Source organism: Penicillium psychrosexuale (assembly GCF_028828465.1).
Source record: "Penicillium psychrosexuale strain IBT 29551 chromosome Unknown utg000004l, whole genome shotgun sequence".
Lineage (NCBI taxonomy): Eukaryota > Fungi > Ascomycota > Eurotiomycetes > Eurotiales > Aspergillaceae > Penicillium > Penicillium psychrosexuale.
The window spans coordinates 7,607,410-7,623,593 of NW_026643189.1; the positions used below are offsets into that span (position 1 = coordinate 7,607,410).

The 16,184-nt window shown below is 50.2% G+C and overlaps 6 protein-coding genes across 6 annotated transcripts; 3 read left to right on the forward strand and 3 right to left on the reverse strand.

The window, feature by feature from the left end:
• Positions 1 to 180: 180 nt before the first annotated feature.
• Positions 181 to 1,802, reverse strand: N7518_008748 (DnaJ family domain-containing protein; the record flags this gene model as incomplete). The annotated part of the gene is made up of 2 exons (XM_057189675.1): positions 181 to 1,365; positions 1,428 to 1,802. The coding sequence occupies 2 exons, from the start codon at positions 1,800 to 1,802 to the stop codon at positions 181 to 183; spliced, it is 1,560 nt and encodes a 519-aa protein (XP_057041378.1).
• A 277-nt stretch (positions 1,803 to 2,079) lies between these two features.
• N7518_008749 (mitochondrial 37S ribosomal protein mS37) lies at positions 2,080 to 2,561 on the forward strand (the record flags this gene model as incomplete). Its single annotated transcript, XM_057189676.1, has 3 exons — positions 2,080 to 2,209; positions 2,312 to 2,391; positions 2,463 to 2,561. 3 exons carry the CDS (start codon positions 2,080 to 2,082, stop codon positions 2,559 to 2,561), a joined length of 309 nt encoding a protein of 102 aa, XP_057041379.1.
• A 698-nt stretch (positions 2,562 to 3,259) lies between these two features.
• On the reverse strand, positions 3,260 to 4,924 carry N7518_008750 (cytochrome P450; the record flags this gene model as incomplete). Its single annotated transcript, XM_057189677.1, has 3 exons — positions 3,260 to 3,396; positions 3,449 to 4,542; positions 4,596 to 4,924. 3 exons carry the CDS (start codon positions 4,922 to 4,924, stop codon positions 3,260 to 3,262), a joined length of 1,560 nt encoding a protein of 519 aa, XP_057041380.1.
• An 840-nt stretch (positions 4,925 to 5,764) lies between these two features.
• Positions 5,765 to 7,554, forward strand: N7518_008751 (F-box protein; the record flags this gene model as incomplete). Its single annotated transcript, XM_057189678.1, has 2 exons — positions 5,765 to 6,964; positions 7,084 to 7,554. 2 exons carry the CDS (start codon positions 5,765 to 5,767, stop codon positions 7,552 to 7,554), a joined length of 1,671 nt encoding a protein of 556 aa, XP_057041381.1.
• Positions 7,555 to 8,050: 496 nt separating this feature from the next.
• N7518_008752 (nucleolar and coiled-body phosphoprotein 1 family protein) lies at positions 8,051 to 9,332 on the reverse strand (the record flags this gene model as incomplete). The annotated part of the gene is made up of 2 exons (XM_057189679.1): positions 8,051 to 9,211; positions 9,294 to 9,332. The coding sequence occupies 2 exons, from the start codon at positions 9,330 to 9,332 to the stop codon at positions 8,051 to 8,053; spliced, it is 1,200 nt and encodes a 399-aa protein (XP_057041382.1).
• Positions 9,333 to 10,742: 1,410 nt separating this feature from the next.
• Positions 10,743 to 15,395, forward strand: N7518_008753 (GTP-Rho binding exocyst subunit SEC3; the record flags this gene model as incomplete). Its single annotated transcript, XM_057189680.1, has 3 exons — positions 10,743 to 10,920; positions 11,081 to 13,299; positions 13,362 to 15,395. The coding sequence occupies 3 exons, from the start codon at positions 10,743 to 10,745 to the stop codon at positions 15,393 to 15,395; spliced, it is 4,431 nt and encodes a 1,476-aa protein (XP_057041383.1).
• Positions 15,396 to 16,184: the final 789 nt, after the last annotated feature.

Sequence of the window (16,184 nt, forward strand, 5' to 3'; positions counted from 1 at the left end):
CCAGTTTTGCGAGGGAAAGATTGAAGGGTCGGGAGGTGGTGTTGACCCGCTTTGTCTGTTTTATTTCGAGTGCCATTGCTCATGTTTTACGTCACATTATTGGTGTATCATTATCTCCGATATAGCCTGACAGAGGATGAACAGAAGGGTGAAAGTTCTCTGTTTTGTCGCTTGCTGTCTTCAGGGTTTAGTGAATAAATCGCGCCACAGCTCTTTTATACCGTATCCCTTCGACTGATCTTCTTCGCGAACATGTACAGACTGCGCGATTCCTAGTGACCCAAACTTGATGGAAGAAACCGGGGGAACGGTTGATGACGGACGCGCACGCTCTGTCGCTCGGCGTTTTATTTCCTCTGCTAAGTCAGGCGCTACCGCAGCATAGCATGCGTTGAGCTCTCGGTCAAGATTGATATATGGTTTGTGGGCGGCGGCTGGAGCTTGGAGGTTGTATGAGCGTGTGAGACTGTTAATTTGTTTCACGGCGAGTTCGTGATAAGAACGTTCGATTGCGAGGTATCCGGGGTCTCGCAATGGTGGAAGATGGGCTAGATCTTCGGAGGCTTTTTCGCTGTCATTTGTTGTAGGTGATCTCTGGGATGTCTCTGGCTTGGAGACAATCCGGCCATCAGTGTTGATCTCGGATACGGACGTATCCTCTTCAAACGAAGCCTCCAACTTTGCTTTGTCTGCCATTCGAGTCTCGGCTGCAGCATAGGCTTTTGCCCGCTTCATTTGTATGTCCAAGGACCCACCCTTGCTCGCAATCAACATCGCAGCATGTCTCCGCCAGTCCGCTCGAAGACGTTCGCGGAATCGATTGAGTTCCGCGCCAAGCTGTTGTTGCTTCTCGATCCACGGCGGCACAATTTCCTGCTGCTGGATGATCCTATTCATAAAATATTCGGTTGTATCAATGAATGCGCTGGTCGCATTGTGGTCCGTCTTGGTATTTACACCTTTCCCACGACGTATCTTCTTAAATTCTCCACGTGCAATCGCATCTTGAATTCGCTCATCTGCCAGCGACGAAAGACCCGAGATCGAGATCGGCATGGAATACGCCCCGGGTGTCAAGTTCTCCCTCATCTCACGGCGCATATGCTCGCGCTCCTCTTCGGAAAACCCGGGAGCCCGACTTAGTGTGTAGGTAGAGGTGCGCTCTTTCGCTTCGGCGATTCGCTCTCCATGAGACTTTTTCGGCTTCGGGGGGATTCTGAGGTTCACAGGGTCGGGGATTTTGTAAGGCATTCGGATTGGCTTGCTCGCGTCATCTAGCATTCGCAGAGTCGTGTCCTCAACACGCTCTGTTCCTGTCCATGGAGGAGCGGCGGCGTTCTCTCGTGTGCCCTGCCCTGCCGCAGACTGCGATGATGGAATGTGGATTAGTGGCTGTTAGACAGTAGGACATTATAAGTATCACGTACGGGCATTTCGACTATAGAATGAGCAGCAGCATACTGGCTCCTAAATGTAGAAGCAGCAATGCGCTCTGCGAGCTTATTTTTCAGTTCTTCCGAGAACCCTGCTTGCTCGATGTTGCGACGCGCAGATCGTCCACCTTCTAGCATTGCATCTTCAGTCATTTGAGCTAGACGGCGTCCCATCGGACTATCTTTTTCTTCCTCTTTCGAGCCATTTTCACTATCTTTATCCTCCGTCTTGACCGTAGACGTGGGCGATGTTTGATTCAGGTGGCATGCTGCGGAGAACCGCCTAGGAGTGGGAGCTATCGGAGCTCTAAAGGTGCATACCGAAGAAACGCCACGGAACTGTGTTGGCAAACCGTATCTCCCAGACATATTCAACAACGCAATATCAAAAAGAGTGTAGGTACAGGGCTTGTCAATAGGGTGGCAAGCCATCGAGGTAGGTAGGTAAAGAGGGCCGGGGGAGCGACCAAGATTAGTCATCTACCTCCGCGGAGTCGAAACTTCGGATTTTGTTTGTCGAAGATCCGTCGCCGGCGCCAGTATCCCATCGTCAATCCCGCACACGGTCGCTTCAAGGCATTTCGGCCTCTTCTTGTTCCAATTGATACCTCTATTGCCAGTTCTACGAACTTAATAATTGCCCACCATGGCACCCAAAGGCTCCCTCTCCACCCGGCTCAACCCGATGCGTCTCAACACCATCAACCACCTCCGTGTCCGCCGGCCGAATCAGAATGAGCAGAACCCCTGCGTGGTAGTGATGTCCTCTATGCTTAGTATGTTTGCTCCTCTTCCTTGGGGATATTGACGCTATCAATTTCTCGTCGCCCTGACTTCGAAGTACCTTGAATCTCGACTGACAATTTGCGTTGCTATAGACTGCTGGGCTTCCGCTGGATACGGCGCAGAGGGCTGCTCCGCTCTCGAGGCTCAATTGCGGAAGTGCATGGATGCACCGGTACGTTATAATCCACCGCCGTTCTTTTCATTATTGTCAACATCCTTCTAACAAGTTATTCCCATCTATAGAAATCCAGGGAGCAGAAGAAGAACACCGTCAACTACCACCTCATGAGAATGTACCCTAAGGTTGTTGGCCCGCGGAAGAAGGACGGTGTTCTCGGTTAAAATGTTCTTTGCACGACTATCCGGACTTGGCAGCAGGAGCGAGCTGTCCACCTGGAGTTTTGGGTTTCTTTTTGATACATTATTACGCGAATACTCTGGCCTTTATCAGGATTTTCTGATTTGGTCAGCTTATTTTGCATCAGAGGCTATGGGAGTTGGCTATATGTACAGTATACAACTATATGGGAAGAACAATTGATTAACTCTTATTTCCTTACATATGCGTGTATGGATCCTCCACTTATTAATGGTCTATCACCAGGTCAGCACGATCTAATGCCACTGCCATCCCTCTTTAGTGGTGCCTGATGGATTGTGGCTGATGTGAGGGTTATAAGAACGGCCAACTTTGCTGGATCAAATACCCACTCGCAGCTCTCAATTCTCTTCTTTAGTATCCTCGGGCATTCGGGCTATTAGGAGTCTGTACACTACACTCGCCGAAGAGGCCGAATTTGGCCGTGCTACCGAAACCGGGGGCAGGGGTTGTGGCTATTCTAGCTTGTTAGATCACGATTTGCGATCATTCGTAGCCACTTTACGCTCTTGGATATTGCATGAACTGGCGGGAAGCTAGTGCCTTCACCTATTCTTTCAGCTGCAATGTTTATACTTTTCGGTTGATCGAATTAATTCTACTCTGAGTTCATACAGCTTGCAGCAATGGCTGCACGTGCAAGATCCCCTCCTGGTATATCTCAGACAGACTCGAACTTGAGAATCAGTTTATCACCTGTCGGTTTCACGGTGTAAGCATCGATGGCCTCGATGTTATCATCGTTGACAATCGTGGTGCGGAAGTTGGTATAAATCGCAGCCACGGCCAATTTCATTTCTGCCAAGCGGTAATCAGCATAATTCAATGATTGGAATTCTTAAATCCATACCTTGCAGTGCAAGATTGCTTCCCACGCACATACGCCCTCCACTCCCAAACGCCCAGAACCACCGCCGTTTCTCTTCCAAATCAGCCGGCGAGTTTTCAGCTTCCAGCCAACGCTTTGGCTGCCAGGTTTCTGGCTCTGGGAATACTTCCGGATTGCGGTGCAGTGAATATGCTTGCGCATTCACTCTAGTGTTAGGTGGGATATCTGGATAGCCGGCCAAAGTGCACGAGGGAGATGGCGTTACCCGAGGCTGAATGCCAGGGATCGGAGCATGAAGTCTCAAGGTCTCTGTCACGATCGCTTCCAACAGGGGCAGGCTATCAATTGACTTGGCTGGTGGCAGATCGGCTGTCTTTGGATATAAAATCGGGGGATTCAGAGTGAGTAGCTCCTCTCGGAGCTTGTTCTGCACTTCTGGGTGTCGGGAGAGTTGCCAGAACAAATACGTCAGACCAACAGCACTCGTTTCAAAGCCGGCAGTCAGCTGGTCGTACATCTCGCAAGCAATATCGAGTCGTTCCTGGGCCTTATCTAGCTTTGCTTCTCCATTCTTTGAGGAATGCTTGTCCAGAGATTGTTTCAACTGCTTGTAGACAGTTGGCTCGATGCCTGGCTCGGTCGACGAAATCATCTGATCTGCCCTATCGCATAGGTCCAGAGCCCAAGCATCAAGCATTTCATTGGCGTCGTCGCAGTATTTGGGTATCACACGAAGACCGATCCGTCTCAGCCATCCATTCAAATATGGAACCTCCTGTGCATAAAACTCGAACGGCTTTCGGCACATGTAAAGGTGAAGCCAGTGCTTACGAACCGAATCGTCTTGCAGGTAATTAGTGCCATTCTGCAAACCGAATAGATAGGAAGAGACGAAATCCATCGTCAGGCCCTGGTCTAGATCATGCATATCGACGGATTTGCCAGACTTTGACACTTCTTGAAGAATCGGCAGCAGTCGATCGAAAATGACTGTATCTGAAACTACCCGCATATGAGGGGATGTTTGCAGAGTTGATTTGGAGTATATGTTGGACAACATCCTTTTTCGGGTTGAATGTGTCTTGCTTCCTGTCATGGTGAACATACTCACTGTCCTGTTTCTCATGGTTAGCTACTTTGCTTACTGCTAATCGGTGTCTATACTAACCCAAATGACCCGAAGACTCGTGGGTACCAGTCATGCTTCTCAAATCCACCAGCATAAACTGTCTTGATTCCTCCATCGACACAGTTGATTGAGATCTCCGATGGTCCTAACCTAACGATAGGACCCAGCCTCTCGTGTGCGGCCTGAATCGTCCGGTTGTTTCGGCTTGTGAAGCGCCTCCATAGCATCCATACAGGCGAGATGGAAGCACTCCAGTGCACGTTGGGGATCTTCGACAACGGGGAGAGAAACACTGGGTAAATGAACACTCTGTAGAAGATGAGACCAGCGAAGAATGCTGCCGCAAGTGCAGTGATCGAGTAAGCCATTGTGAATGCCGGTGTTTACCGTCCACTGTAGATAGTTGGTGAAAATCTAGATACTTTGCAAATATGAGAAAAGCTGGGAATCCCTCCGGACCTCGGGGTTGTATACAATGGGGATTGCCGACGCGGCTATGCCACTAGCTGTTAGACCAGCCAACACTCATCCGTGTATTACAGGTGGTGCCGAGTGTGTTCCCTAATTGCAAGATTAACCTACAAGCCCCATACCGTTCGAGTTCCACTCACTCTGATTCGTTATCTGCCGATGGACAGTCAGTGAATCAAATTCCCCTGAGGAGAGTGCCTATGCGCCTTTAGATTCGATAGGGAAACTTGTCTTGTCCAACGAGACCTGTGACATTACAACTTCCCCGGGAATGCGATAAGATAAGCGTACATAATGGACTACGTTGCTGCATCTGTGCCTTCGGATCCTTTTCCTTTGGGGTTAGAAAGTACTATACACGTTAGTATAGTCTTGTCACTCAAGTTGAAGCTCACAGTCTATATAATTGCTTTTTCGGTGCACAAAAAAGAGGACAGGCTGAGCTGCCCAAGCGAGCCCATGTGCTTACGTCATAAGGCAACGGGTCCACTGCCCACATGGGGCAATTTGTGTATGAAATTGCTGCCCTGCAACATCTTGACGGTCGACAACTGTGAAATTGAATATAAAGCGAAGCTCGAATCTACTTGTCCTTGAACAAATGGAGCTCTTTCCCTTTCTAGCACACTCAATGAACAGCAAAACATATAAAAGCGGCGGAAAACAAATGATGGCGATAGTCTGAAAGCCCGAAACAATTACTCTTCTCACATCCCTGTCTGGCTTCCGCGTTCAAAATGCTCTCCGAGCTCCCATCAGAGATCATTTATCAAATCGCAACACATCTCCCGACTGCCAATGCATTGGCCCATCTGTCCCAGACATGTCACCGACTGCACGGCATTATCACAGCTGAAAATTCTCGGATCTTCCGAGCGTTTGTGCGAAGTAGATTCCCATATATCGAAACACCGCCATTCTGGAAAGATGCAGCACGAGCTTTGACCTCCAGGTCGCGGGCCTTGGACAGAAAAGCCATCATCGGAAGATTTGTCGTGCCACCTGGAACAGCGACTAAAATCGGTTCTCACGAGGTGACTCGCCAAGATAACCCGACTCTCGGATACAGACCTTCAATTGATTCTTACGAGATCTGGAATGGCCAGCGTTGGGCTGATAGGAAAGAGGTTCTTGCCTGGGGTGCTGCCAACCAGCTTGTAATGAGGATCAAGCAAACTGGTATTCGCTCGCAAGAAGACTGGCTTATGTTCAATGATGTTGATCATGTTAGCAGCTATGACGACATTTGTTCTCTGCATCTTTTGTCTTCAGGGACTCAATACAGCAACGATACCCACGTGGAGCATCTGATCTTCGGTCGGGTCCGAGGTGATATTGTTCACCTTGCCATCTCTCCCAATGAAGCAACCTTCGAGTACAAGCAGAAGTTCATATCATTTGGACTCAGCCTCGATAAAACAGATTTGAGCAGTGGCACAGACTCTACTTTGGCTGCTCATTTTGAAAATGGAAGCATCGCCTTCTACCGTACCGAGACTGACGACGAGGTAATCGAGCCATTCACATGGCTTCGACTGGAAGGCTCGTCACGAACCAACTACTCCAAACTGCTATCCTCATCACTAGTTGCAGTGGGAACTGGAAATGTGGAAAACTCCTTGTCTATCTCGAAAATCACACCAGACGGTGTCTCTGTATATCGAACAATTGGAATCGGTTCTTTAGACACCGACTCTACAAGTCTTAAATCAAAGGCCAATATCGGCGCCATTGAGCCTCTCAATGAACACAACCTAGGCTCCCCCGGCGAAGTCTTTCTAACCGCCTGGGACGACTACACCGTCAGACTTCACGACCTGCGCTCCTCAAGGCCCTCCGAAGTCTCCTACAAAGACGCCACGGACCTCAATCCCATTTACAGCCTCCACGCCTTCGGCCATGACCGCTTCCTAGCCGGAGCTGGCGGCGAAGCCGTGGTCAAAATCTTCGACCTACGCATGTGCAACACATACAGTTACCTCGATGCACAAATACCCGACTCGCAATTCAAAGCCAACACCACACCCAGAACAAGACCAAAACCCCGCCCTAAAAGGGCTTCTCCATATTCCTCTCCCACCCACCACCCCCTACATTCCCCCAACAAACTCCACACCCAGTCCGCACCCGCCAAAGAGGCCCCTACCGCGGCCCCATCTACACAATGTCCTCGCCCTCACCCTCCTCGCCGACCGTCTACACGGGCATCGTGGACGGGGTCGTCCAGCTCGACTTTGCGTCTACGGATGACTTAACCGGTCCGGGGAAAGAGTGGTACGAATATAATCTGGACCTGGGTGTGAACATGGGTCCGGGGGTTTCACCGCGCTGGAACGCCGAGGCATTCAATTTGGCTGGGTATGAGCGCCCGGATGACGAGGATTCCGCTACCACTTCTAAGCTGAGGACTCAGCGCGCGTTTGCGGATCTTGAGCCTGGGGATGCTGCTCGTGGGACGCATACGGATTGGGATTGTAGGTGGGAGACTTTGGAGGAGCCTGGGGCTTGGAGGAGGCAGGATGGATAGATTGTGGATTTTGGATTCTCTTGTTTTGTACGGAGTACATCACACTGTTTTTGATAGAAACTAATCGGGCTAGAAGGGGTTTGTGTTCGTAGGTTACGTTATTTCCTACTTCATGAGGATTGCAAATACTTCGAGAGTTCGTCGAGGACGGATTTCAAACTTTTTGAATGATGTAAGCTAATAAGCAAAAAAGATTCTATGGCAAATCTTGGGTCCAACGACCTTGTACATAGCTCCATACGCCATGCTGAGTGAAATTGGTAAAGAATGATGCGGGATATAAGAGCCCTGGCTGTCCATATTGATCCATTGCAACAAACCGGAGTCGTAATGCAAATATTGCAGCAGCAAAAAGATAGCGATTCTTCCCTTCGGCAAAGCGACATCCAAGACAAAAAGCCTGGGTTTGGTGGCAAATTTTTGGATTAGATGCTGACGATAGCCTGGTATTATGAACTAGAAAATACGTTCGTGTGGCAAAAGCAAGAGTCGTCGTTTAGTCCTCGAACTTGTAGGAGGTCGTGCCGGGGGCAATGTCGATGGGGCCGCCGCGGTAGGAGCCACGCTTCTTCTTGTTCTTTTCCTTGGTGAATCCCTTGCCGCGGGTCACAGACAGGTCCTTCCAGGCACGGTCTGCATAGGCGTACGACATGTAGTCGTTCGAGGGGTGGTCATGGGGCAATTCACTCAGGAGGGCCAGAGGGGTAGGGCGAGCTCCGGTGTGCTTCTTCTTGGTAGGTCCGTTGCCAGGAGCGGGGCTGGCGCTCGAGGAGGTAGTCTGCACAGCCTCCACGGCCTTCTTTGTGGGCTTGGTCTCGGGCTTGGTCTCGGTCTCTGGGGAAGCGGCGAGGGTGCTGCCGGATGAAGAAGACTCCGAGTCAGAAGAGGAGTCGGACTCGGGGAGAGGTGTCTTCTTTGCCTTCTTCAGTGCCTTCTTGGATTCTTTTTCAGATTCGGACTCTGATTCAGACTCAGACTCAGAAGAGGAGTCGGAGGAAGACTCAGAAGAGGAGTCAGAGGAAGAGTCGGAGGAGGAATCAGACGAAGAACCAGAAGAGGAGCTCGACGAGGAGTCTGAGCCAGAGCTGGAAGAATCCGAAGATGAAGAGGAAGATGTCTCTTTGGGGGTGGGAGATGTCTTGGCTTTCTTGGCCTTAGGGCTATCATCTTCGGATGAAGAGGAGGAGTCGGAGTCGGAGGAGCTGCTAGACTCGCTGCTAGACTCGGCCTTGCGCTTCACTCCGGCAGACTTCTGAGCCGTATCGGAGCTGGGGGCGGGGGTGGGAGCCGCAGGAGACTTATCATCATCATCCTCATCATCCGCATCGCTATCGGAGCTGGAAGAAGACGAAGACGAAGAGGAAGACGAAGAGGACGAGCGAGTGGCCTCACCCATCTCAACATCCGAGTCACTATCGGAGCTGCTGCTTGAGCTGGAAGAAGAACTGGGGCTAGCAGACTTCTTCACGCTAGATTTCTGCTCCGAGGCTTGGAAGAGTTCCAAAAGAGAGGGAACATTCTTCGCATCGCTCTGCTTGCCCGACTTTGTCACTTCCTTAGTGAAGGCGATGCTAGTCTGAGGAAAATTGTCCGACAAGAAAGCCGCGACTGAGGCGATCAGCTGAGGGGGGATGGACTTGGTCTTGGAAGAATCAGTCTGTGAAATTAGGGCATTGTCAGTCAGGTCTGTTTGTAGATCATGCCAATCGATATGTCAATCGAAGGTAAATGAAGCTTACCTTCTTGACCGAAGTCTTCTTGCTGGAAGCCTTTGCCATAGTGACTGAGCGGTTCGTTTCAATGGTAGCGAAGGAAGAGAACCTGGGGCAAGAAGAGACTATTTAGAAATAATCTGCCAGGAACCAAAAAAGAAGGGAGGAAAAAAAAAGTATATAAAAGGCGGTAAGCTATCAGCTTCACGGTTATTGGTTGATACGAGTAAGCATTGTGATTGGTGCGCGGATATTTCGGCATTATCTACGAAGGGTTATCTGATTGGCCACATCTCTTCACCGCTGCGGTCTCTAGTCGGATCTAATCTATGTGCATATTTAGACCGAGTCTCCACCCCTTTGTGCCTTATTCTTTCTAAATACTAGTAGTAGTATGCCGGTCTGAAACTTCCCTGATACCAGAGCACTACCAGGCTTAAGATAGATGTTTGTTTGTATAGGTCAACGGCCCTGTCTTGATAGAAAATAGTGCTCTTGAATTCAGACCATATGGATGGATGCATACATACATGGAGGCAACTTCGGAAATATACATGTGATCTGTATTTGAATAGAAAACCTCTAGTCATACTGTCCACCTTTGTTACCGAAGAGTCACCGTTGTCTGAATAATTGGTTGGTCTTTTGATTCTGATTTGCTTCGCTTTAGATTAGAGCTGAAAGCTGGACACTGCTATAGCTGTTTTTTGACACTTGTCTCGCGCAATATCTTCAAGAGAACCTTGAATTTCAAGGACTTTAGGTTTTGATTTGAAAGCTGCACCATATCACCTAGAATTGCTCTAGCTTCAGCAAGCTTGTTCTTATTCCCAGTGATGAAATTGATCGCAGTTGGAATGGTGGACATGATTGACTATAGAAATCTAACGCGGTGCATGTAATGTATGTAATATGTTGAAGGTATAGTACATTGGCAGTTTCTACCTCGCATGTTATAACTACAACAACCCTGGGGATAGATGAGTAATTTTTTGCTGGCAATTAGAAGCTAATGAGATCAAAGTCGTGATCGCCATGAACTGCGTTGATATCTTAGTGTGTCAGGATACCCAAAACAAGTGAGATAGTGAAGCGCCAGTAAGCAATCGTCATGAAAAATCTGCGCTCAAGTGAACATTTATCTCTGACATTCTGCACTTTTGTTGACATGGGCAACCCCGGATCAATTCGATACTCCGATACTCCGCTCCAAGCTCTCCGCCTTCCAAGGTTCCACCGAGACACATTGATGAGCTAATTCAAACTTCAGCGCTGGCCACTTGCATTACTTTGAGCCACAACGTGTACTGCTTTGTCCCTCATCATATTCTGCAGTTCACAAGCGCATTATTTCCTCGACACGTTTCAATTCCTTCGGCGCGTGGTGCGTAGTGGCGTCGCCCGATCCCGACCCTCCCGACCATGTCCCCTTGATCTCGCGGCTACCCACACGTGAGCTCTGTGTCCCTCGATACCATGGTGAATGGCAGAGACCGTCCCCGCGGGCCTCCGCCAGGGCCGCCACTGAATCGTGGAGATCTGCACTCCGATTCGGGCTCCAGCCCAAGCACTATGACAAGAGGGGCTGCTTTTGAAGATGAGAAGAAGCGGATCATTCATAGTTGTTTCGCAAAAAAGGATGAAGATGGTCTCTGTACGTACACGACCAACGTATTTCCTCAGCTTTGCCCTCCCACAGAATAGTGGTGTGGTTGGCAACACATTACGAAAGTTACCTCCAGGGCCTAGATGGGATCGCAAGGCGTTTGCTTCGTTTTGCCCGCAACCTCTGCTAACCCCTCTGTTGCTTCCAGTACTCGAATCCTATATAACGCACGTTCGCATCACCGAGGATTCGGCGCACCCTTCCAGTCCTTCCCCGCCAAACGGGCCACCGGAGAACAAGAAACCGCGTATCATTATTATATCGGTTCGGAAGTCAGGCAGAGTCCGTATACACAAAGCTCGAGAGAACAATGAGGGGACCTACTCTATTGGCAAAACTTGGATGCTCGACGATTTAAGCGCAATTCAAACGTTTGGCTCTTTTGTGCCGAGAACACCGGGAGAGCAGCAACAAAAAGAATGGGCGGGCAATGTAGGATTCACGGTCACAATCGGAAAGCCATATTACTGGCATGCCAGGACTTCTAAGGAGAAGGAGTTCTTCATCGGGAGCCTGGTCAAGATCTACAAGAAATACACCAATGGAAAGGTCCCCAACCTCGTTGGTTTTGATGACAAGGAGCGACAAATGTTGTCAAGGCATGGACAACCAGGACAGCCAGCACAGCCAGCGCAACCAGGTGGTCCACCACCAAGAGGACAGCCACCACAACCAGGTGGTCCACCGCCAAGGGGACCCGGTCCAATACCTCCAACATCGGACAGCTCGATACCTCCTTCGCTACAGCCGTCCTACAGAGGTCGTGATACCAGTCGCGATGGGCCTCGGGAAGTCAAGAGAAAGCCTTCTGAAGACCCCACACTTCGCACTCAAAAGAGCCGCGAGCAGATGTCTCGGCCGTCGACCGGTTCTCGGCCATCTACAGGACAGGGTAGACCGGCGCCATCTCCCTTTGATCTACATAAATCTCCTCCCCATTCGCTTCTTTCTGGGCCACCTCTGGACCAGCAACCGCCGCCACGCGCAGCCGAGCGTAGCGCAACACATGCAATGCCCCCGAGTTCACTATCAGAATCGAGGGGAACGGATAATCTGACTGTTGCAGCGCAATCCAGCAACTATGCCGATATTCCAGAGTCACTCCGCCCATCTTCCGCTCGCAGCCAGGATCGCGGTCCCAAACCCCCACCTCTTACTACCCAGCCAGCCCCAGCTAAGGCACCAGAATTCATGCGCAGCAATGATACACTTCGTCCTACTACTTCTGGTTCTTCCAATAATGAGAATAGGGACACAGTCCCACGCCCCACGCCCAGCTTTGGTCCAAAGTCGCCCCAACGTGGTGGTGGTGGTGATAAGGCATTCACGTTTAATCACCCCTCTCTGCCTCAAGAGAGAAGTGCATCAGATAATTTGTTAGCTGGAGCCCATGCGCAGCCCCGGGAACCGTCTTCGTCGCCGGCAATTGAGGGACTAGCTGCAGAGCCTGCCGCTATCATGGCTGCGAATCTGCCCTCCGTAGAGCCTATTCAGCCTTCCAATGAAAAGCCCAAGACCCCTATCGAGACTGCCCCTGCTGCGGACTCGCCATCTCAAGCTTCCTCAGAGCAGGCCGGAGAAACCGGCGAATTCGAGCCGCATCGCCCGGGGCTCGGTCCTATGGTCAAGAAAAAGGACGCCAAAGATATTGCAGGCGCATGGAAAAAGGCTGCAAATGCTTATGCTGGCTTCAAGCCCAGGATTGGTGGGGCTGGTGAGCGACTGCTGGCAGCCGCGAAAAAGTCACAGGCCGATCTCGCGGGCCCTGATGGCATCACCAGTGTTGTTCCAGCACCGTCCCTTGCCCGATCCCTAACTGATCCCCCGCAGAGTCCAATGGTACCAAAGTCGGAACAAGATCTACAACTTCCTGCACCCACTGTAGGGCCGGAGACACCAACCGTCGAGATTACAGAGCCAGCACCCGAAGAGATCGCGGTGGCCCCTGTTCAAACTCCTGAAGTCTCACGAGAGAGCCTTTCTGATGTTGTTGTAAATGTTGAAGATCGTTCAAGGTCACCATCCCCGGCAACTCAAGGACGTCGTCGCAGACGCCGTGAAGACCACACTATGAAATATTGCCAGGCCCTTGGGATCGACCCCGGCATTCTCGACGGACGTGGTATTGATTTTGATGACATCCTCACTGATCTGGGCTGGAACGGACGGTTGGCCGATGAACAGAAGATCGAGGATTTGGAAGCAGATGTTCGCCGGGAAATTGGCCGTGTCGAGGCCACCAGCTGGCTTGGGAACCTTGAACAACAGGAAGGAAAGGTTGAACAACTTGCGAGCTTGATTGACAGAACGATTGAAGAGTGTGACGAGCTGGATGGTCTTTTGACTCTTTACTCCCATGAACTGAACGTAAGTTTCGGGATTACGGGATCGGAATTGATCTACAGTTGGCTAACGAGACCACATTACAGACTCTTCACGAGGATGTCGCCTATATTGAAGCCCAAGGCCAAGGTCTACAGGTACAAACAGCAAATCAGAAGCTCCTGCAGAACGAACTCCAGACCCTTTTGAAGACACTTTCAATATCTGTAACCGAGCTGGGACCACTCAAAGAGGCATCTTTGAGCAACCCTGATGGGCTGAAGGATACTGAAAGTGCTCTAGCGACGTTGTACAAGGCCATGGTTACGATCGACTCTGACATTGGACAAAACAAGAAACGTCAAGTCGATGCAAGTGTCGGCGTGTATGCTGATACAGAAATCGGCCAGATGCGTGCGATCAAGCAAAAGAAGGAAGAATATCGCTCTATTGCAACCATGTTCCTCAACCGACTGCAGCAGTTCATGGCCCTTGCCTTCAAAATGGCAGAACAAAAACGTCTTGACTGGAGCAACGGTGCCAAAGATCCCATGAAATTGGACAGCGCCGCACGAGGGCACTTCCGTCAGGAGGTCTGGCGGTATAATGCCTTGATGCTATTTGCTAAGGAGGTTAGCATGGCAGAGTGGCATAGCCTTGTCAGTCTCTATGAGCAGCAGTCCAAGCCTTCGTACCAAGGCGACTTCCGCGACAATAACCTGGCTTGGAAGAACACCGCACGCAAACCAACGGGAGATGAGCAGGAACTCCTCTTCACGCACCAAGAGAAAGAGAAAGAAGCCGAGGGTCTCACCATGGCTGCACGAAAATTGACCGTGCGACGGGGCAAGACGGTGCGGGCTGCCGCTGGGCTTCGACTGGCTTCGGGAGGCGGGAAGAAGGAAGGAAGGGCTGAGCCGTCTGAGGCATTCTCCGGGACGCTGCGGGAGACACTGAACATGATGGCTCAGGAACAGAACTTCATCATCCAATTCTTCCATCTTGATTCACTTGCCAGCGCCGATTTTTCCGAGTTGGTGTCTGCGGCCATTCCAGAAAATCGCTCTTGTCCCGATTTCTCTGCCAACCAGCCGCATGATCCTGATCGAGCAATGGCAAAGAGAGTCGAGCAGATAATGGATGAGATTTACTCATTCTGGCCCACTGAGATGCAGAACATGGTGGACTGGGCGATGCAGGCTGATCCTCTCCAAGGAATCGGGATTCTCTATTCTTTGGAGACTGCCATGAATGACTTTGATGACACGAATCAAGAGTTCATTCTTCATGCACTGCAGAAAATCCATTCCCGCCTGATGGGATTGTTCAACCGATTTGTAGATGAGCAAATTCGAGGCATTGAGGACACCAAAGTCAAGGTGAACAAGCGGAAGGGAGTGATTTCCTTCATGCGGGTGTTCCCTAACTTCTCCAATGCGGTGGAAAGCATGCTGTCATTCCCGTCCGGCGCTTTCTGTGACATTCGCGTTAGCGTCAACGACGCGTACGACCGCATCAACCGTGCGATGTGGGAGTCACTGAAGTTCATTGCCAAGGAAGCACCCGGTCAACCTCCGGGTGTCACTGCGGGTGGTGCGGGTGATCCGGAAGACAAGGAGATCCTGAACTACCACATCCTCCTCATTGAGAACATGCACCACTACATCGAGGAAGTAGATGTGCACAACATCCCCGCACTTGAACGCTGGACCGATCGTGCTCACCAAGACTTCCAAGAGCACCTGAGGCTCTACCTCGACGCGGTCATTCATCGCCCACTGGGCAAGTTGGTTGATTTCGTGCAGTCAATTGACAACCTCCTCGCGGCGGGCGCTAAGCCGACTGACATCGCAGCCCGCGCCAGCCACTCCCGCATGGTGGCGAAGAAGGTTCTCACCTACTACGACAACAAGGAAACCCGCCGTGGCATCGAGATGCTCAAGAAGCGTGTGGAGAAACACTTTGGTGATGCTGATGACCCTGGTCTTAGTCGCAGCCTCGTTGTCAAGGTGCTCCGGGAATGCGAGAACCGTTATGAGAACACTTATGACCGCATTCGGCAGATTATTGAAGATGTCTACGAGGGTCAAGTGGATCTGGACTGGCGCAAGGAAGAGACCCTTAGCATGTTCCGGAAATAAGATGTACTTCGTATCGAGAGTTAAATCTATTCCCCTTTGTTTTGTTTTTGCTTTTTTTTTCTCTCATTCCTATTCCAACTTTGTAATATTCAGATTCCATCTTCGGGAAAGTCTACACCCACCACGCAATGGTTTAGTGCAATGAGAAGCGTAAGGCCTAAATAGGCAAATATCGAGGTGCACAGTGAGACGTGAGAATGGAGGTAAATTGCTCAAGAAGCAAAGATCCAAACTACAGACAATACCAAATAGAACAGCAGCCATGTCACTTAAACTCGGATTCCTTCGAGCTAATTGGATATTCATTTCCACCGGGGTTTAATCAGGGGGGTCGCATTAGCCAAAGGGGGGTCCCTGTAACAATCCCTTCCACCATTCTGACTATAGGCTGGGTCGATATCCTCGAGTTTCCTTCTAAGTTCATCAGCAGTCTTTTGCTTCTCAATTATAGTATAATCAAAGCCTCGCACAATCGAATAATAATAATACAATACGAAGCTATACAGTACCCTATCCCCTTAGGGCCCTTACTACGCTCGGTAGTGATACCGTAGAATAGCCTCTACTACAACAGATTTCTAAGTATATGGATGCGTTAATCATATATAGCGAAAGCTTCAAAAGTAGAATAATCTGAGTCCTCGAATCTGTTTGCATTACTATTCTGAGTCAATTTTTTTTTCTTTCTTTTTCGGTCCAGGGAGTTCGATGCCACAAGCGAAATTCCAGGCCATGACTTGTCATTGTCGTGGATATCCATAGTAGCTATTGCTGCTGTAATAGCTTGTG